General features: G+C 40.1%; 2 protein-coding genes across 3 annotated transcripts in view; both read left to right on the top strand.

Moving 5' to 3' along the window:
- SOGA3 (SOGA family member 3) overlaps window positions 1-8,912 on the top strand; it is a 57,468-nt gene extending 48,556 nt beyond the window's left edge. For both annotated transcript variants that reach the window (XM_043510918.1, XM_043510919.1), the window contains 2 exons: window positions 4,231-4,348; window positions 8,774-8,912. The gene's annotated coding sequence lies outside the window, so the exon portion shown is untranslated. The remainder of the gene's footprint in view (window positions 1-4,230; window positions 4,349-8,773) is intronic.
- KIAA0408 (KIAA0408 ortholog) lies at window positions 8,887-19,823 on the top strand. The gene is given in 17 exon segments (XM_038397256.2): window positions 8,887-8,929; window positions 8,932-9,020; window positions 11,746-11,776; window positions 11,779-11,928; window positions 11,931-12,044; window positions 12,047-12,084; window positions 12,412-12,491; window positions 14,121-14,167; window positions 14,170-14,391; window positions 14,394-14,432; window positions 14,435-14,680; window positions 14,683-14,895; window positions 14,898-15,038; window positions 15,041-15,090; window positions 15,092-15,313; window positions 15,315-15,473; window positions 18,211-19,823. Coding segments are annotated over 17 exon segments (2,046 nt in total). The 3' UTR covers window positions 18,373-19,823.
- The last annotated feature ends 2,922 nt before the right edge of the window (window positions 19,824-22,745 follow it).

Genomic DNA, 22,745 nt, shown 5'->3' with positions numbered 1-22,745 from the left:
TAGTCAAGTCTGTTTCCTTTAAGATCCAGATGTACATTCTTTTAAATAATAAATGCCTCTAAAATGTTTTCTAAATTGTTACTGAAAAGTAACTTGCACAGATGAAAATAAATGGTAGTTTGAAAGATCTTGTTCAGGGACAAAGATATTTCTTTCATCTGAAAATATGTTTGCCTGAAGCTCCAGATTACAGATATAATAAGACAAGGGTCTGCTGACATCTGTCACCAGTGCTTTAGAATCAGAACTGGAAGAGAGCAGGTGCCCATATGAAGCAAAAATATACCCAGCAGTTAAATAATAGAAAATTGCCAAAACCATAACTGTCTAAATGTGTGTTATAAAAAAATATGAACTGCACATGAACTTCAAGGGTTGTTTACACAAACAAGCAGAGCCTTTGAATATAATACATCATTTCTTCTTATCAGCCCAGAATATAATGGGATAAGAGGGTGATTTTCAAAGGCAGAAATGTCAGGTAGGCACATAACACCTACTGACTTAAATTTCTGACAGTGTTATTTTCTTTTAGTGATGGGGAAACAATATGCAAGACCAGGTCTGCCATTAGATATGCAGTGCTTATTGGTAAACTATGCTGTAATTTAGGAGAGTAAACAAGTTATAAATGTCTGCCATAGATTTCCAATGTGACCTTGAGCAAGTTGCGTGATGTAGCTGTGACTCTGTTCCCCCAACTGTAAATTGTGGATGATATTTCCCTCCCTCACAGAGGTGTCAGTGAAACCAGAGGGGTTGAACAGAGTTTGTATTTTCCACCAAACCCCTTTTGCAGATGGAATTTAGTTACCAAGACTGCTGAGGTATAAAAAGTAATAGAATACAGGAATCTCTTTTGTAGCCATGTTGACTCTGGTGCTTTCAGTAGTAAATCTTTTCTTGTCACTAAGGGCTAGATCATGTCCAGAATAGGGGACAGTGCGGAGTAGGGTTGCCAACCCTACAGGAATTAAAGATTAATCTTTAATTAAAGATCATCATGTGTTTAAATCTCCGGGAATACTTCCAGCCAAAATTGGCAACCCTAGTGCAGAACTGCATTGCCTCAGTGAGAGTTTGAGGAGGCACTTAGCAGAAAACTTCTCTGAGCTCTCCAGCTTGTAATGGGAACATGCCTGCTATTACATCCTTTTCTTGGGTGCAGTCTGCCAGCTGGGTGTCCCCATGTTGTATGCCCCTGGGAGAATGGGAATTGAGGAGTCCCTGCACTCCCTCAGCACAAGTGCTGCAATTTTGCCTGGCCTTTAGACAGGTTGCAGATGGGGTAAGACTTCTTGTGCCCTCCCAATCACAGCACGCCCATGTAAGAGCCAGTAGACTCTGCCAGCAGATGCCAGTCACACGGGGATCTTGTCTATTGAATAACAAGATGCCATTTTAAAACAGTCATTTTCAAGTAGAACTATACTTTAAAAATAAAATGTAGGGCTCAAATTCTGCCCTCACTTAGGCAAATATCCCACTTGACTTCAAGGGGAGCTGCATATGGTCAGTGCAGAGGTGGACTACAAACTCAGCTCCTTCACAGTTCCATAAATTTTAATTCAAATCTTCTAATGCTCTTAACTGAATCCAAAGCAGCTACAATCCTTATACACCTCTTTCTGTGGTGCTCACAAGGCCTGGTTATGATCCAGTGCCCGTTGAAGTAATCTGAAAGATTCCTACTGACTTCAGTGGGCCTTGGGTCTGGCATCCTACTGAGCAGCATCATATTATTTACAGGACTACCCCTGAAGCCCTTGCACTGTTTTTAGTCAATGCTCACTCTGACTGAGGCAAATCTCAAGTTAATTTCAGTAAAAACTGAGTTCAGGATTTGGCTGAGTCTGTGTTTTAATATTTTGTTTCACAGCACTTGGATGACAACAGGCACTAATTCAGTAAAATGTAATTAAATACATTGGAATTACAGTCTATATTAAGGAATGATAGGAGTAAAAATTCATAAGCTCGTATTCTGCCCTCACTTACCCGGGTGCAACCTTGTTGACTCCATTGAAGCTGCAATGTTATGAGAGGAGGGTCTGATCCATAATCCTGGGTTAGGGGCTCAGTTCTGCCCTGCTTTACATAGGCACAGCTCCCATTGAGAACAGTTGGCTTGCCTGAGTGTAACTGAGGGCAGAAAGTAGCTCTGAGGTTTTAAAAAAGAAGGATTTCTAAATGAATGGGCTGAGGATTTTCCTCAGGGACCGTCTATCATATTCAGACATCTTTGTTCTTTTTTTAAGTGGCTTTTGAAACTTGTATAAACAGTCCGAGTCCCATTGCATATCTTTCACAGGGGCAGAATAAGCACCCAAATAATGTGTTCACTGGGACTTACTTTCTGACCATATAAGGAGAAAAAATGTATTTTCCCTGCAACCTACTTTGGTGTTTACTGTAAAATACACCCTGAGCTGAAACTCTTCTACTGTACATGTGTTTTAACATAGGCGCATCTTGTCCTTCCGAAGGGGGAAAGTGCTGAGTAGGCAAAGCGCTCCTGGCTCCTCACAGCAACACCTAGGGCAGACTGTGTCCTTGATCCCACAAGCAACTCCTATTGTCTATAAGATGATCAAATTCTGCTCTTGAGGGCAGGAACATTGTTTCCAATCAAGGGAATGGGAATTGCACTCACATGCCTGATAGCAGATGCCCATCAGTCTTCTGTTCAGCACAGACAGAAGCTACTGCATGCAGCTGGAGATTGGCCACCCACAAAATGAGTCAATGCAGGTGTGCAAATGGGTGAGGGCACAAGAAGTCTTAGCCCCCAGCCTCAATCCTCAAGCAAGGGCTAATCTCAGTTGCAGTCTCTCAGCACAACTAAGCTCCAGAACTACTTCTGGCTAAAGAGGGAAATGGGGACAGGAAAGAGACATGCCTCCATTCCCCTGATGCTTTTGCTGATGGCAAAGTTGTATGCATGCCCATCCCCCCTGCACACCTGGGTGCTCCTTGGGGCAGATGCCTGCCAGAGTTCCCTCTGAGGTGATGTAGGTCCACAGTATATCCAGCACAGACCAATACCATGTGAGCATGGAATTTATAACCTACAGTGCAGTGCCACAATATGATCCAATTAGATATGCAAAATGAAAGGATTTGTCAAAATGGGCTAGACACTCTACCCTGTTCCACTCAGACCCAGAAGAGCAAGGGCACAGTGGTTGTTCATTGGTTGTAGCTGCTTGATTCTCTGCTGTCTAGCTCCAGCCTAAGCATTGCAGGGTAGCAGCTCAAACGTATTGTACTGGCCTAAGGTCCTTCACTGACATTATACCTGTGGAGGATTTTTTGTAGCAGAACTCAACTTAGTCACACCTTCTCTTTGCCCCAAGCCAATCTTGTATGTCTCCTCCATCCCCTTGTGCCAGGGTTGAGGGGTGCAGTTGTAATAGGAGACATCTCCACCATCTCTGCCAGGTTTCTGCCAGTGAAGAGCTCCCCTCTGCAGGGAGATTCTCTGCTGGCTATTTCTGGCCAGTTTCTGTGCTTCTAAGTGGTCCAAAAGTGGACTTAATGGACCAAGGAATCTGGCCTAATATCCTTATATAGTAGCAAAAACGTTTGTGTATATTCTGAACAAGCCATTGTCAGCATTCCTAGAATACAAATAAAATAAGATTACACAATGACTAGTAATGTCTTATTTCAGAAGTGATAATGTAATTGAATGCAAAAAGTAAAGATTTTAGTATGGGGGAAGAGTGGGTATTTTAGGGGAGCTGTGGATCATGAAAAGTTGCCCGTATAAACACATGTGGTTTAGCTTCAAAGCTCCTAAAGAACTTAAAATGTATCCCACAAAATTGGGCGTGGAATGTAGAAAAGAATCCTTCTTTAAAACACAGAGTTGCTTTTAACTAATAAAAGAAATCTAAAATTGTCCATTGTCATAGCTTTAACATTAACATTGGTTGCTCTGGCAAGCTTTAAATACTAGCTGCACTATAAAACCTAAAAATGTTCTGGACTTGAAGTTGTTTACACAAAATATGAGCAGATATAAAGTTACAGAGCTGGGGGTTGGAAGAGGTGGCTTTAAAACCATCCTCCATGTACTGACGTCACATGGAACCCAGCTGCCGGGATGAGGCCAGACGGAACTGTTTTTCAGTTTGCAAACTGAAGTTGAGAAGTTAATCAAAGAGAGTTGCAAGTGCTGCTCCAATTGAAAAATTCTCTCTTTCCTGGTTTCTTGTTTTCTTTAAGGATCAGGATTCACAGAACTGGAACTCTTTATCCCAGCTAGCTATGCATTTCACTGCTTTCACTACTACACTGAGAAATGGACTGAAAAATTTCTGAAGAATTGTTTACTCCACAAAATGTAAGTTATTTTCTTTTCTTTTAAAAATCACAGTGGTTTTTGAAGAGTTTTGGCCTTATTTGTGAAATAGAAAAGAAAGTTAACAATACACATTATTAAGGCTGTAAACAGTTTGACTAATGGATCTTGTAAACATCTGCCTCATTTTGATATTTGTATCTAGACCAATAATAGTTTAACAGTGTGATGGTGGTTGTTCTCAAGGAAAGGCTGTTCAGTGGTTCAGTCAGTGTTTCCAAACTATTGAATGATTTATTAACAAGACAGAGATGACAGCCCATTTTTGCACATTTGATCTTTTGTTTTTTAAATAGTAGAGTGAGGCTCTGAGAGTTTCTTATAGGTTTAATATAAAGTGCATAAAATCTATGATGCCAGCCACTTCTTTAAAAAAATATAAATAGACCCATCTAGAAGCCAGCACCTTATCTTACTGTGAATTAATCACTAGTAAAACAGAGGAAGATCAGTTTACCTGAATAGCTGTGCACATTCACTCCAGTTAATCTCTGTTGAAAAATAACACCTCCTCTTCTGATGTCACAGTAGATTATTTTTAGAAGTTGCCATACCCGAGCAGAGATTTAGTTCAAATTATTTTGCATTTTTTGATATTTACATAGAGGGGAGGTTGAGGGAAGAAAGAGTAACATTAGAGACCAGGAGCAGCATAAAACCTTTTTATTTGAGAGGCGAGAAGGGTACATTGAAAGGAGAAATCAGCTGATATTGACAAAATTGATTATTTTTTTAAAGTTGATTGCTGTAATGAGCTTTTGACCTTGTCTCCAACGTGTTGACAGTACCAGTACATCCAGATTTCAGACACTGTACTGCTCCACAAGGCAAACTCAAATTGCGGCTGTGCTGGGGTGATAGGACTTCACATGTGAAAGAAGAAGGTATTTTAATAAAAAGGAAGCAGTGGCTTTTGACATTTGTTTGTTACGCTCAAGCCGTGTGGAATACCTGTGGGAACAGCCCAGTGTTTTATACAAATAGTAAGCATACTCACCGTGTTAGAGATTGGGATCTTATTCCTGGCTTCCAGGAAAAAACAAGCAAAGAAAGAGACAAAGATAGGGACAGGAGTTAAAGTCCTCTGAGGTATTTACCCACGATAGCAACAACAGTAGTAGCATATGGTCACTCAGCCATCTGAGCAAATATCAACAATCAGGAGCTTCACTATGAGTAGTTTCATCTTAAGAGGAAATTTGAAGGGAATAAGAAGTGACATGAACAGGAAAAGAAACCATGGATGAAAGAGAAAAGCACTTTTGAGGGAAGATACAGATGCATTTTGAGGGTCTCCATTCTATTTTTATAAATGGAATCTTGTATTAGGCGTATGCACATTTTGAAGATGGATGTAAGCAAGGGAGTAATACCTGATAAGTAATCACTCTAAAAGAACATCAAGAGTCTTTTGACATGCTAAACTGCTTTGCAAATGTGTGCATGACAGGAGCACATTCAGGAAATATTAAGCTGCAATGTAGGCTTTCAGATTGGTTCCAGTAAGAATTACCATTTGCTTCTGATTGAATCAGTTGTTATTCCTAATGTTGCATTGACAAAGGCTTGTGCAAATGGGAGGCAAAATGTATCTCAATCTATCTCTAGTTTATGCCTTCATACTGTTCTTTGCTACATGCATTTGAATCATTCCAGAGAAGTCAAGTGAGTAAATAGATCAGTTTGGCTAATTCCTCTGAAGTTTCTTGAATAAGTTAAAAAAAGTCTATTAAAAGAGTAAGTATAGCAAAAGAGTGAATTACTGCTGTACCTTCCTCCCCCCCATAAAAATACAAACCTTTGTAGTAGTGAAGTGAAAAAAATATTGATATGGCTGTAGATGTTCCATGAATAGACGTTTTAATTGCAACAGATCTTCAGTGCACGGAATTCTTATATAAGAAGTTGTTTTTCATCAGCATTTAAGGCAGTCCCTGGTACTGACCAGGCCAGCTCCATAGACTGGCTGGCTTCAACATGAAGCCATGAGCCTGTCTTAAACAACAAACTAATAGTGGACTTATTTCATATTAAGAATGCTGAGTTGTCTTGGAGCTGCTCTGTTAGTGTCAGAGATCTTTATTTGTAAAGCTATCCTGAATGTTTCCAGGTAGATAAAAACAGAAGTGTTTTGCTGGATTTGAAGTCTGTTTTGGAAGTGATTCAAGCCATAGGTGCTAACTTTTAGTTTTCCCCAGGGGTGCTCCATCCCTCCGCTGCCCTGAGGCCCTGCCCCCACTCCCCCCCTCCCAAGAGACCCCACCCTTGTTCCACCTCTTCCTGCCTTTCACCACCCCCTTGAGGCCCTGCCCTCTCTCCACCTCTTCCTGTGCTCTGCCCACTCCCTGAGACCCCTACCTACCCACTGCCCATTGCTCTCCCCCAAACCCTCCCTGAGCCACCAAACAGCTGTTTGTCAACACCCCAATTAGCTGATGGGGGGTCACCAAATAACTGATCGGCGGTGCCTCCGAACAACTGTGGCTGATGGGTGCTGAGCTCCCACTAATTTTTTTCTTTGGGTGCTCCAGCCCCAGAGCTCTCAGGGAGTTGGCACCTATAGTTCAGGCAGAGCTAAAGAAGGAAGAGAAAAGAAGAAGCTTTTGACAGTCTCAGTGTTCCAATGACAGGTTTGAGTGGGAGCTTGAAAGAGCTGAGTTCAAATGCTGCATTGCACAGGTAAATAACTCTATGGTATTACTGTGATCTTGAAAGGGGGCAACAGGAAGGCTCAATGAAGGGAGGTCCTGCCCTCTAAGGTCCCAATCCAACTTGTACTGAAGTCAGAGGCATGACTGCCATTGGCTGTGGTGGCAGTGGAATCAGGCCTTAAATGCTGTCAGTTGAGATGTACTTTATCAGGACTTCATCTAATACACTGTTGCAAGTAACCTGTTGGTCCTCAGCTGAGCTCACAGCTCACTTGTTAATGAAAGAAGCTGAGTCTGAATTAGATGTCAACTTGTCAGCTGGCTGGAAAAAAACAGACAGTGGTAAGCTGTGATCATGTAGCAGCCACAGCTGAATCAATCTGCTTTGCCCAGTAAAGGGCTGAGCATAGCTTTGTATGAAGCACAAAAGGGAATTACAAAATTAGATATAAACTAGTAATCACAAATATGTCCAATAAAGGGAGTAGTTTTTGTGACCTGACAAATACATTGATACAGCCTCTGAGCATGAACCAATGCAATCTGCAAGTTTATTGTGAATGGATATGAATATCTGTATTCACCAGATTAACACAACAGTCTGATTTGAAACCCAAATTCAGGGAACACACACAACTGTGCATACAGTACATCATCCCATGTCAGGCTACCAAACTGTCGCTCCCAAGAATGAATTAATGGGTGTGATTCTAACTTCATGCTGGTGTAAATCAGCAGCAAATCTACTGATTTTTAATGAGTCACTGATGTAAAAATTGAGTGAGTGAGAATTGGGTCTATAAAATCTATCACCATTCAGTAAAAGGTTTCCCTCTACAAGTGTATCATAATATAACAATGCTACTTAGCACTTGACCATCCTTAGAACTCAGAGATTTTTACAGAGGATGGTGGGGATCATGATTTGTATTTTGACAGAAGAGGAAATTGAGGTGCAGAGAGGTTTAATGATTTATGCAAGGTCTCACAATCAGTCAGAGTTGGGGATAGAGTCCCTTTCCCTTGTCTTCCAAACCCATGCCATGGGACTAATATATTTATTTATTTAGATGTGTAAAACCAAAATACATTAAGCTTTTGTATTGTGTTCTGATGTATATGTATGTTCATAAAAGATTTATGGTTCCCCCCCATAACTGCATGTTTTCTTTTGTGTAATTAAAAGTATACATATAACACTAATGTTTTTAAATGTGCCAGTGTAAAATCTCAATTGTTCTGAGCAAACTTCCTATCTTTTGATTTCTAGTTGTGTTGTGAACAGTTCAAATATAGCACACAGACAGCATTCTTGGCCATTCTGACTAAAGGACAGATCTTGGAAGGTTCCAAGGCCTTGAACTGCCATTCACAACAACGGGAGTTGAGGGTGCTCAGCATCTTCAAAGAGGCTCTCTGTATCTTGCAGGATTAAGTGCTGTTATAGCACTTCTGCTTCATCTAAAGGAGAGCAAGTTTAAATATTACCCATTTGTAGGACTGTTGCTTATGTGTATGCTATTTAGGTACAGCATGTAGAATTACAGACTAAATTTGTTATCTGATATCACTTTTTGTGGGAGAGAAGGGATTGGAACACCTTTTCCTGCTGTGTATTCCAGTTTGTCCATACTTCTATTGTAGTGTATATGTTTATCATTATAATCCTGATATAGACTCCTGCAAGCAATCTTTGATACAATTGAAATTAATGGAATGGGCTGTCTGTTATATATTTTTTTCTCTTTGCTTGAAGCTAGTATCAAAGACAAGAAAGACTTATTCTGATAAAATCAATCCAGCTTCCAGAAAACATTGAGGAAAGAAGAGGAGCAGAAACACCTTTTAGTTGATACTCATAGTGCAGCAATGGACCTACATAAACAACTGGAGAATACTGAGAGGAACTGGACTAAGAAAAGATGGAACTGCTGGAGAGATTTGACAGTGAAAGGAAGGAGTGGGAAAGTCAATGGAAGGTCATGCAGAAGAAAATAGAAGAGGTACTTTGGATTTTGAGTGTAAACAACACTATAAAATGAACATTTTTCTAAAATCTTAGCTGGTGGCCCAAGGCCACCTCATGGTTTTTTCTCTGAACCGTTTCCAGTTCAATGTCTGCCACTGTTTAATGGTTGATGGCAGGATGCAAGGTCTGAACTGTGGGACTGTTTGAGATACTGTTAATTTTATAACCATGGATAAAGAGTAAGAACTTGAGATGTCACTTTGAAGCATTGATCTTAGGTCAATTTGCTGCAGTATTGCTGGCAGTGTATACCATAGGCAGAGATTCTGGGCACAGTGTGTATCATACATACATTTTAAAAAGTAGCAGACATGTCTGTATGGGGCTTAGGTCTTTGGCGCTCAACCTTTCCAGACTACTGTATCCATTTCAGGAGTCTGATTTGTCTTGTATACCCCAAGTTGCACCTCACTTAAAAACAACTTGCTTACAGAATCAGACAAAAAATACAAAAAAGTGTCACAGCACACTATTACTGAAAAATTGCTTACTTTTCATTTTATCATATAATTATAAAATAAATCAATTAGAATATAATATTGTACTTACATTTTAGTGTATAGAGTAGTATAAACAAGTCATTGTATGACATTTGAGTTTGTACTGACTTTGCTAGTGCTTTTTTTGTAGTCTGTTGTAAAACTAGGCAAATATCTAGAAGAATGGATGTACCCCTTGGAAGACCTCTGCGTGCCCCCATGGGTATGCATACCCCTTGTTGAGAACCACTGGCTTAGGTGAATGCACATTTATCAACTAAATTCTAATACAGGCATTATAAAATATATCTCTCTGTCTGGGATAAATTATGTACTACTTTATTCATTAACATCAAAGGGAATTCCATGAATCAAAGAATGAGTGGCTCAGGAAATGAGAGATTTATTCCTGAAAGAACCTGCTATATTTATTGACGATCTTTATTAGAAAAAAGGATTACAGTAAACAAAGGCTAGACACAAAGAATATTTACACCTGTTAGCAATCATTTACTTCTTTCAATCTTAATTCACTTCCTTTCAAGGATAGTGTAAGTAATTTATTTATTATTCTTTACACCAAAGTTGTCATCTGAATAAAATCCTCTGCCACTCACTAATGCACAAATTTATTCTAATATACACATGAAAATATTCTTGCTTGCTTTCTGCAACCACTAGGAATGTAAGGAAGAGATTGTTCACATGAAAGGAAAATATAAAATGGAAAAGGAAAATGGAGCCAAATGACTCAGACATATGCTGCTCTCAGGCTGCACTGTAACTCCGTGATGTCTGCCTCTATTTTCAGCTGTAATTTCTATTGGATTTGAATATGATATTCTTCTCCACTTCCTGCCTTAAATGTGGTGATGTTGCTGTGATTTGTTAACTAGTTGCCTTGTTTTGCCACAGAAGTAACTACATTTCAGTGGTTCGTAACGTGAGCCCTATATGTATATTTATGCTGTTTGAGGCAAGAATCAGGTTTCCTTTCTATCATTTACAGCATCTAGATCAATGGAGCCCCAACCTGATTGGGGCCTTTATATGCTACTGTAATATAAATAATAAATGAGTATTATTACAATTAATAATCATCTGCTAGTTTGTTGGCTCTATGGTTTTGGAGATGATGGGTCTAATTCTCAATTACACTAAGGCCCTTTGACACAGCTCTTGCAGTGTAAAGGGACTTTAAAGTGAATGTAATTGTAATTTACACACACTGTAATGCCCCTTTATGCTGCCAGAGCAGTGTAAAGCAGCCTTAGTGGGAGAATCAGGCCTGATAGCTTTTGAGTGAGATGTAATGATCGCTTGTGGTCATTAACATTTTCAAATAAAAACAGGAATGTGTAAACCTCTGTGTCCTAGCCAAATTCCCAACTCTAGTAATTGCATTCTACCTACCCGTATTTGCTATGCAGTTTCAAGCAGATGCAGTATTTTTCTTTTCTGCCTGTCCAAAATTGTGTTACAGACTGTGCTGTGCACTGTTAAAGAGCAGGTATGTTTCAGCTCAGAAATGGCTATATCCCTTGTCTACCTCACATTGATGTTGTGAGAATTAATTAATGTTGATAAGGAGCTTTGGGACCTTTGCATACAAGGGACTGTAAATGGAAACCTTTGTATTATAATTCCCCAAATTAGAATATGCCAACTACCTGAGTAACAATGCCTTTGCTTTTACTAGTGGAGTCAGAGGATCTTAAATGTCTATTCATGGTCAGGACCTGATCAAAAAGACACCAACATATTACCATCCAACATCATCCTGGAATTTTGATTCAGTATTGATTCATAGAGGATGTTTCACTTATTTACGGACCAGCAGAATTTGTTGGAGCACACTGGTGTTTCCTGGCAGTTTACCACCTAATTACTGACCTAGTTCATAGGTACTTAACATGTGAGATCTTCTGGAACACATTCCATAGCTCTAAGCCATCATTAAAATATAGCAAAGATTTTGGGAATTGTAAGAAACCTTCTCCACACCTTGTGACAACAGAATGGTCCATTGGCCATTCCACTTAGGACTCAGCATCTCTTAGCTAAAAATACATATCAAATCTTTCAGCCCATAAGGGATTTTACTGAATGAAAATGCTTAGGAGTTTTGTAACACAGTTAAAACAGATGATAAATATGGTCCTTTATCCTACAAGCTCATAACTCTACTTTGATTAAATAGGGTGTTTATTGCCTTTTCAGCTTTACCAGGAGGTAAAACTAAGGCGGGAGAGCATATGAATGTCCAGGATAATAAGGCCATTCAAAGCAAGATGCTGCAGTTATCTGTATATTCCCCTACTTCAGAAGGGAGTGACACAGCAGAACTGAACTGTCGACACAACTTGGCAAATGACCGGATGGAAGAAAAGAGTTTGCTCAGTAAACAGAACAAGAATGTAAAGAAACTAGAACTCAGAGGAAAAACAATGTTTTGTTAAGGAACAGTCTGGCCTTTGACAACCAGGAGAAACATGAAGACCTCCTCAGCTTGAAAATTACTAAAAAGATACCAGTAGTTATGCTGGTGATCTCAATGCAGTAAGTATGACAGTAACAGTGTTTCAGCAAATGTGGGGAACATGATGAAATCCTTCTCTCTCTACCCAAAGTATATGTCCTCTGAGTCTCAGTATGCAACAACTTCCCAGCCAGGGAATGTTTCCCCTTCCCCCCTCAGTTTGTGACTGTGAATATATAACTTTTGTTAAATACACTAGTGGCATGCTATTTACGTTGGTCCATAACTTGGAGACATTTCTGTGCTACTCCCTTCTGCACAGGACTCTCCCATATAATCATCATTGGTGTAAAACAATTCTGGAGGTTATTGTTCATGCTAAGGTAACATTATTTATATTTGTAAAGGCTCTTAAAGAACTGGCAAAAGTTAGTGAAGAGTTATGCAGCTATCAAGAGGAAATTCGAAAGAAGCCCAACCACAGAAGGTAAAAACACATTTGGCCTATTTATGTTAGGGGAAGAAAGGCAACAATGGGCCTATTCCTGAGGCCATTCAAGTTAAGGGAAATTTGTGATTGAATTGGTCAGGAGCTAGATAGGGCCCAGTGCTCAGTTTCTCAGTGCTCAGCATAAGGAATCCCAGTAAAAACCAAAATATGTTTCAAACTCATGTTTTATTTGCAAAAAATGCAGTGTGCTTCCAAAATATATAAACTGATATCTGCATTTAGGTAGGGCTAGATTGTGCCTTGCCCTAACACAGTAGTGGAGTAGACAGGATGAAAGATTTCGGTCCCCCCTCTGTGTCATGTTATGGTTACCTAGATTTCAGCACTGGATGCTGGAGGGACTGCAGGGGATTTGCACTAGATACTCCCTACAGGGAGTAAGGGGGCAGGGAGTGACTTCTCTCCTCTCCATCCCACTTTGCACACACACACACACACACACACGCTAGGGGAGATGGCTGGCCACATCAGGGAGAAGTAAGCTGCATGCTGAAAAGAACAGTAGCAAATCATTTTTCCCCTCCACCAGCACCCCGTCCATTGCAAACATAGTGCCTTGGGTTCCTCATGGGGAAATACCACCAGGCACCTCTCCTTACACAGGGATGTACATAAAATGCACAGAGAGCTAGATTGTGCCCTTGGTGTGACAGGCTGTCTGGCAGGGGTTCGGTAAGGCCACATGGCAGCCAAGTGCCCAAAAGGTTTTCTGGCTGATGCTGCCAGAATTCCTCCTTTGGCTCCTGGGAAGCCCACATTTGTGAGGCAGCTACACCACTCTTGGAGAGGAAGCATTGTGTTTTCCTCTCCATTCTCAGCCAACTCTGCTGAGCATAGACTGACCTCACCCTGTCATTTTCTAGGCAGCTAACACCTGTCATCTTGTAGGTATGTATGCACATTGTGCCAGGCTCTTGCTGAGAGATTCAAGAAGTACAGAGGGGCTCCTTGGAATCTTCCCCCAGTACATCCATGCATGGGCAGCCCAAAGTCTTTTCCACAGTGTATGATTGCTTTAGCATCAATATCTGTGAAGGAAATGCTGTACATTTTGTAAATGTGTGCTGGGAAATGTGATTATTGCATGGAACCATAAATGACACATTTGTGCTCTTACATTGAATATTAAGACATTTGCACAAGCCAATCAATATGTGCAGAGGTGCTCCTCACTCAAATACTCATGCCAACTCCCACTGAATTGAGTACAAATTAGAGGGCCCGTCCTCCTTCCTACAGTAAAACCTGTTAGAGGGGACCTAGGTTGGGGGATGGAGGGGAGGAATACACTGCAAGATTCCCTTTGCTGAGGTTCCTTCAAACTCTTCCATCATAGAGTGGGACTTCTTCCCTGTGTACATAGCAGTGGAATTGCCCCACAATCTTTTCCAACAACCAATCTTAAAGACCTTTTTCTGGTGCCTGTGTACTGGGAGTGGGAAGCTTTGCTGGGGTTAACCCTTGTTCCCCTTAGGGGTCAGACAGTGCCCCTGTGCTCTGTCACATGTCTACAGGTTTAAGCCTTCCCTTCCTTTCCCCAGATGACTTCTTAGGAGGAACATCCTCATCACTCGTCACTAAAAACGCCTCTTCTTTTATGTACAGAATGAAGTCACTTCCTTTTCTGGAAGAATTTGAAGAAACCCAAAACACAGTATTATGCCTGAGATGAACTGCGTGTCCAGCAATGAATCACAAACTTCTTCCATCACTTTGAAAACCGAAGGACAAAATAACAGGAAGAACTTGATGAGTACCAACAGGGGTTTGAAAGATATGCCTTGTAGCTCTTTTACTGGTGGATAGAGGAAGAGACTTATGCCCTGGCCAAAAAAAGAAGCCCCACCAGTTCCTCCACGGAGCACTTCTCGACATCTGCAAGCTCATTTTCTGCCGCTGTACACATCTCTGAAGTACCCGTAAAGATTCAGACAGCAGAAGCAACTGTAAGGTTCAGGAGGATAGGAATAGAAGGAAATATATTAATCCTTCTCTTGCAAAACAGAGTGAAGATCCAGTGGCACATGCAAATGAAGGGAAGTCTGTGAAAGATGGTGCAGTGGTAACTGCTTCAGTACCTATAGCCAAAAAAGAGGAGAGTCTCTGAGTGCAGTGTAGCAGCAGGTTTTGTCACAACACATGGTCATGTGATGTGGGCAAGCTTGGAAAGGTACTCAGAATGGATCTTCCCCATTGTCTGCCCAGAAAAGCTGTTCAGATGGAAATATGGTGCAAACAGAGAATGTGCACAGAAGACATTGCCCTAAATCTCATAATGTTTTACATTATGGTAATGACTCCTGTGACCCTGCAATGCTGCCAAAGAAGACCCAAAAAAATGAAACGTTGGCAGCAAAGATTGATGAATTTAACAGGACTGTATTCATACAGATAAATGCAAAAAATCTTTGCAAGAAAATCAGAAGCTTCAAACACCAACTGGAGATCATAAACACTGTGGCCCAGGGTGTGACTGGATGATTAACAAAACAGAAACTGTAAATGCATCTTATGTTTCAAATCCAGACTCTCTGCAGCAAAGAAACACGATCCCTGCAATCCAACCAAAGCTGCCAAGAACAACAGGGCAACAAAAGCAAATAAATGGACTTCTAAGCACCAGTGGCTACTGGCATATGCTTCACGAACGTGATTGGAGACCAATTAATTTATCTGGTCGCCCGCGTTCAGCTGACTCGAGGTCAAACTATGGAGTTGTTGAAAAACTTTTGAAAAACTATGAAAAATCAACAGTGACATCTTTATATAATTCTAAATGCTGCAAAGATAAGGGGACAACAGTCAGATTCTGAGTTCACAGATGGGAGTTGTGAGACATTGAGTGGGTATTTAGAAATGTTCCAGACAGAGCAAAGAAAGCAAGAGTTTCAGAGGAATTCAGCCAGGCGTGTTGGGCAGCAAGTCAAACAAGGCAAAGAGAGACAGAAGTTACCAGAGGTAAGATTTATACCCAACTCAGAAACAAGCCACTAAAATGGGACAGTCCAAAATATCTGTTTGTGTAATATTAGATACTTTGGGTGTGATCCTTATGTCATTTACACCTGTGTGATCAGGAGTGATTCCATGGAAGGTAATGGAGCTACATCAGTGTAATATAGGAGTCCTGTGGGATCAGATTCTGATCTCAGTTACATTGGTGTAAATCTAGAGTTTAACCTCAGGTAGCTACTTGAAATTTGCACCGCTATAACTAACATCAGAATCTGGCCCGTTCTCTCCCCCCCATAACTGTTTTCAAAAACCCATTCAAAGGACTTTAACACAGCCTCCCATGAAAAACCTACAGGGGCTGAGAGAGCAGTCTCCAGAATGACGGCTGTTGTATGTCTCCTAAAGGTGCCATGCTGGGTTTCTATAAGTTTCCAGTAACAGAGCATTCATACATTTTCAAATCCAGACTGTGCATTGCTTCCAACACTGACCCAGGGGAAAGGAGAGAGGCTGGCCCAGCCACAGCATTTACATTTGGCCTTATTTTACTGGCAAAGTGTAGAATGTTCCCTTTTCTCAAACTCTTAAAAAAAAAATGAAACAAGTATTTTAAAAATGTAGTTGACGTTACTGGTCCTGCCAGTGGCTGCTGGGAAGTGGAAGTCACTACTGCTCAGGCAGACTACTGGCTGGAAGCACACAAAGGCCAGGATGTAGAGAAATTGGGAAAGGATCCAGAGGTGAGCGACAAAGATGATCAAGGATGGAAAGCCATATGAACAAAGACTGAAGGAACTGGGTATGTTGAGTTTGGAAAAGAGATTAAGGGGGGATATGATAGCAGTCTTCAGCTACATTTGAAAAGCTACCATAAAAAAAGGTAGAGAAAAAGTTGTTCTCTCTTGCCACAACTAGCGATATGGAAAAGAGGGACCACAAGGGTTCCAAATATCACAGCACAACAGATTTAGATTATGATGCTCCAGGAAAAGCTTCCTAACCTGTCAGAAACAGTAGGGACAATGGAACAGACTGCCTAGGGAAGGTATGTGGAAGTCCTTCACTGGCGGTTTTCAAAAGGAGGCTGGATACAGCCATCTGTCTTGGATGGGGTTAGAACCCAACAAATCCTGCAACTTGGACAGGGGAGTTAGACTAGATGACCCTGGCTGTCCCTACTAACTTCTATGATTCTGTCATACCCTCCTTAGCTCCTCACAGAAATGGGGTAGACTAACTTGGAGCTGTGAAATCCCATAGGGAAAAAAAGTATGTCAGATCGTCAACTGATATAATTCAAATTGGCACAATTCCATTGGCTTCAGTGGAGCCACGTTGATTTTAACAGCTGAGAATTTGATTCTGTAGATTTTTTTCTGACCAAGATCTGAGCCTAATATAAGGATGTTTTTGTTGGTTTGAGGTTTTTTGGGTCAGTTTCACCAGTGTGAAGCAGTGGTGTTGGAACACTTTTAATAGTGGGGGTGCTGAAAGCCAGCCCCCTTACCTCTGTCCATGCCCCCCCCCAGAGCTGGGGCTGGGAGCAGGCCTGTGTCTCTGGGAGGGGGGGACCTGTGTAAAGGGGCTAAGGCTGGGGGTGAGAGTGGGACCAGGAGCAGAGTCCCATGCACGGGGCTGGCAGCCTGTACCCCGGGGATGGTGGCAGTGGATCCCTGGGCGCAGGGCTGGCGGCTGGGACCCTGGAGTGGTGAAGGCAGCTGAAACCTGCATAAACCTGGGGTGCTACAACACCCCCTGCACCCCTATAGTTTTCAGTAGAAACAACTTTTGTTCTACCATAGCAAAAAAAAAATAAAGGAGACGCTTCTGATTTTTGCTCGGTGCAAATGTGATAGGAAATTATCTTAGTGAATATTTGGAGCAAGAACAAGTGACCCAGAGTTTGATTTTATTTTTACTGGCATAAATCCAGAGTAACTCTACTAAAGCCAATGGGCCTGAACTCTCCGCCTGTCCTTGCTCCTGTATTAATCATTTATTGCCTATGTAAAGTGAGTGTAAAATACTAACTAATCAGAATGGCAGCATTTTAAACACAGTTGCATTCACTTTGCAAAGGTATAAAGAACCACACATGGCACAATGCACTGAAGAATCACATCTATGGTAATTACTCTGTATTTATACCACTGAAACAAAGAACAGAGTCTGGACTGTTGTCTTTCATGTGTTTGTGAAGCCTCTGCATGAAGCTATGATACTATATTCATAAAATTATCATTATTAACACATTTATGAAGTACAGACATCTTCACGTAACAGTAATGGAAACACAGTCCCTGTATAATGAGCCTTGACAGTTACAACAGGATCATCAAAAGATACCTGAAAGGTACATGGAATCCTGTTTCAGTGTATTGTTGTATACTGAGTTATGTTTATGAACCAGCATAAAAGTTCATCCACATAAGTTCCAAAAATGATAAGGTGCCTGCAAGATCAATTAATTTATGGTTTGCATATGGGTTAAAATCTTATATCTTCCCTTTGTATCTAACATCCATGTCCACATATTCTCATGCTGCAACTGATGGTAAGCATTCCTATATATAGAAGTGTCCTGTTCCTTTGCATTCATACATTGCTATGTAAAATACATCCTCAGTCCTTTTAATAGCCCAAGACCACCTGTTCTGAGGTATGCCACTTCATTCCTTTTACATTCCATGAACGACTGTGTTATAACTTGTTAAGGCAAGTAGTTTCATTTGTGTTCTAGATATCTGTGCCAGCTAAATGTTCAACTGGGAAAGGCTTCTCCCGGCCAGCGCGGCCAGCAAATCGACGCTTACCTTCCAGGTGGGCATCCAGATCACCTTCAGCACCACCTGCTGCACACAGTTATTCTCTCTCACTTCAGTCAGAGACAGCAGTAGTCTGAACTCAAGGATGAATTTGATGCTGTTGTGAAATGTGAAAGCTCTGCGCCTCTTTATAACTGTGTGTTCTCTGATTGTGATAGCACCCAGTTCTACACTGTTGTGTATCGTCCAAATAATCCAGTTACTTGACTTACTGGGCAAAACATTTTCAATCTCAGATCATCATTGCAGTCTTCAGTGTTTTTATTGATGAAATAATTATATCCCTCGTTTTCTTTCTGTCTTTCTCTTTCTTCTTTCTTTCTTTTTCTTTCTTTTTTCTTTTCTTTCTTTTCTTTTTCTTTTTCTTTTCTTTTCTTATTCTTTTTCTCTTTTTTTTTCTTCTTTCTTTCCTAATGGCTCATAAAGAATTACTTTTGAATGACAGCCTCCTTGGTTTGCCAGTCTATTTTGAGTTGATACAATGTATAGTTCTGTATATTCTGACTTTTCTGCAAACAGCAGAAAGTAAAGCTGTATGCATGATCATGTGTTTGTAGGTGCATGTGTTGGAATAGGAAGTATACAGGTCTGTATTTAGAAGAGACAAACTCTGTGCTAGTATGACACTGAAATTACAACATATATGCCTATATATACTTCGTGTTTATTTAAAATTTTTGAAAATATAAAGTCCTGATGACATTTATATTTTGTACATCTTTTATATAGGTTCACAGGTATAGTGAATACACTTTTTTGACTATAGTTGCAGCGACAAGGGCTTGCACAATATGTATCAGAAGCAGACAAGCTCAGTGGATTCCTCAGACATGCTTGATGGCATACTTTCTGGTTTTTCAACCCTTACGATGCTAGGGTCAATATAGCTGGGCATATTTTTTCTGAATTAAAATACTGTATGATTAGTACTATATTAGCCTTTTTCATCACCTGAGATACTCCTATAACATTCTGCTGCCTTAAAATGCTTTATACTTGCCATTTAATATAACCTACTGTAGGGAATTAACTCCTATAGTTTCAGCTATATAGTAAATATACAGTTTATGGAGGAAAGAAAAGGATGGTAAGCATGGTAATTCTTTCAAATTTGTTTTCTTTAAACATTGTATTAAAAGTATAGCTACATCAAGAAATTTAACCTGTTTACTTTCAGTGAAAGCAGGAGAATAAGGAATGCTATGATTACCAATGCTGTAGTTAGGCTTTCTTACGTTGATACTGGACTTCATAGAGTATAAGCCAACAGCTAACTTACTGCTCCTGTGAATGGTATAGTGGCAGTCAATGAAGTTTACTTGCATTTTGGCAACAGTCTACATACAGTACATAAATATTGCCTCAGGAGCTGAAGGAGATATGATCATTGCGGTGCCAGGAATCCTAGACTGATGGCATTAGAAGTATGTTTTTGCCCTCATCTGTCTGTATATTATTGGCCATTAGAATGCTGTGTGTGTAGGCTGGCTTATTCCCTTCCCACCTTTTGAATGAAATATTGACACTATTCAGCATTTTTGTTCAATTTTTATAACAACAGTGTTCTCCATTCCAGAAATTTGTACCCACCATAAAGTTGCCAGATGCGTAGCAGGGATGAACAACCAGTTAAAATATTTCTTCAGTTTACTTTATTACTGCCTACTTTGATCATCAACTTGCTGAATAACATAGAAAGGAACAAAAACCTGTGGTATTCCCTGGTGTATGTAACTTTAATTAACAGAAAGTTATGGAGGTAAACTAATAGGTCAAGGACAAGTCCATTTTGTCAAGATCTTCTGAGTCCCTCTAGTGCATATACCTTGATTTTGACATCTAGAGATCTCAGTAATTTGTGCACTATAAATACCCTAGAAGGCTAGCTGGACATATTGATTTTAGAAATATTAATATACATCTGTTTAAAAATGAAGTTGTCTTTGCAGGAGTAAGCATGGCAGAGCCAATTCCCAGAATTGTGATAATACAGCTTAGCAGCTGTCTTAATAGCAGCCGTGTTAGTCTGTATTCGCAAAAAGAAAAGGAGTACTTGTGGCACCTTAGAGACTAACAAATTTATTAGAGCATAAGCTTTCGTGAAGTGAGCTGTAGCTCACAAAAGCTTATGCTCTAATAAATTTGTTAGTCTCTAAGGTGCCACAAGTACTCCTTTTCTTTCAGCTGTCTTAAGTAGCCTTAGTGATCTGACATATGCTCTTACTTGCTGTAGGAGGAAGGGGTACTAGCTGGCTTTCCAGTTTCCCCAGCGTTAACTCAGATTGAGAAGAGCTGCCATGCTGGAGCTTCTGAAGGGACAGAGCCTCCAGAACAAAGAAATCATAAATCTTCAGAGTGGGACATTTCTCCCCTGTTCTCACCAAATGAAGGGTTCCACTGCATTTGTTTTGTGAGCCTATTGTCAAAATGACAGGTTGAATGTTATGTCTCCATGTGTTGGTTAAAGTCTCTGTGTAACTGTACACCCTTTATTCACTCTCTGAACCACTGTGAGATTCTCCATACTGCTTCAACTAGGAACATGACTATATTTTACTTTGGCCCCGAAGAGAATCCAGTAGAGAGTCTGCAGAGTTCTAAAAGCCTAACTGGCAACAATTAAATAAGAAACCCCTCAGGCACAGTGGAGTTAGCTGCCAACCAAACACTTACCAGGTATTGAAAATATGTGAATGTCACTATGCGTCAGTTACCTCCCCTCTTTGATGCTCAGTTATTTGTGTTGCACACAATCACAAAGGGATTGTGGCCTTGTCTACACATAAAAGTTGTATGAACTTAACAAAATCAGTTTGTAAGCCAATTTGGTTAAATCAGTGTAAAGCCTATGTATAGACCAGGCCTTAGAAATGAGAAAGAGGCACCACCCCAGCCAACTTCCCTTGGCTGAAAGGACTGGTTGGCCTGATACAGAGCCCTTGGGCAGGGGGAGAAGGAATAAAAAGGTAAATCTCCAAAGAAATGCTCATATATCCTTTTACCTCTCGATCATCATTCACCATTTAGTTCTACTTAATGTTTTATTTTTGCTCCATAGTCTTAGTTATCATCTTCCTATAAAGAGTACATTTTAAATGATGCTAAAGGAATGAAACCAATACTTCGCTTGTTCTCTGTGAGCCATAGAATTAGTGTGTTGACCTTTATTCATACGGTAGGGAGTGAATTGGCCATTATCAGAATAAATTGCCAAACTGTGTAATCTAATTTTTCAATGTTCTTTTGAACACCAGTTACTTTCTACTTCGCTTTGATTTGCTCGTATGTACACAGTTGTCTATTTAAGATATGTTTCTGCTGAAACTGTAAATAGGGATCTTGTATCGAAATGGCCTCAATATTATTTTTGCAAAGTTTCACAGCATCCCGCAGGCTGGCTAGCTATATCCCAATTTTAAGTTATGGGCCAAATATAAGTTCCCTAGCATGCAAAAAGTATGCAATTTTCGCAGTGTTGCTATGAAAAGAATTTCTTTGGCATTGAGGCCTGCAATATACAATTCTATCTAGTATACTATAGTTATTCTTCCTTGGAGTAATCTGTAATATTCTCTTTGATTGTGTACGTCCTCTTTAAAATGAAAGGCAGAAGACATTTACTTTTATCTGCTAAATCTGAAAACCATTTTTGCATCTGTCCTTTCCACCACCACCACTTGATTCCCAGTTTTCTGTGTAGTTCCTTGCCAATGGTCCATATGTATATGACATACTGTAGGATTTTCTATTTGTACTGCACTCAAGATTTTTTCCCCAACACATCTTGTTCTTAAACCTGTTGATACTGTTGCCATCCGTAAAAATGTTAGATCTTAATTTACTGTTTTGCGTCATTTGAAATGCACTTTCTTCATCAACTGTTAATGTCATATGCTATATAAAACTTGTTACTCTTATAGTTTAAGGATGGTTACTCTGTTTCTGAGGTTGCTTTTTTTCTTTTCTATTTATAAAGCATTTACATTAGCAGGAACATATTCCTAATGTGCATTGAACAATCAGCAGCTATGTGACTATGAGATTTCGTACTTATAGTGCCTTGATAGGATTTTACTATGAAAAGTATTGTACTGGAACTTCCTTAGAGTAACACAAATTGAATCCACAATATGAACAAAGTCAAGTATATGAATAAAAATCAGGAAGATAACAGAAGAATCAAATATCAAGGCGCTGCTACAGTTGTAGTAAATGTGTGGCTAGTTCTTTGTTCCTAAGGAAACATCCCATTTTACTGCCTGTAGTGTATCCTTTGAAATTTTCAGTAATGTATTTTTTTCACCTGTGCCTTTGTGGATACCAAATTCCAGTTTTCCTGCTTTGTGTGCATTATAGCAGTAGTTGATGTTGGCGATTTCAAATTCTCACCCATTAATGCTAAAAATATGCATTTTGCTGAGTGTTTTCAGCCTCTGTATGGTTTCATATG

This window comes from Dermochelys coriacea, chromosome 3, assembly GCF_009764565.3.
Source record: "Dermochelys coriacea isolate rDerCor1 chromosome 3, rDerCor1.pri.v4, whole genome shotgun sequence".
In the NCBI taxonomy this organism is placed as follows: domain Eukaryota; kingdom Metazoa; phylum Chordata; order Testudines; family Dermochelyidae; genus Dermochelys; species Dermochelys coriacea.
The sequence above is the reverse complement of the archived record's forward strand: the minus strand, read 5'-3'. Positions and strand labels throughout refer to the sequence as shown.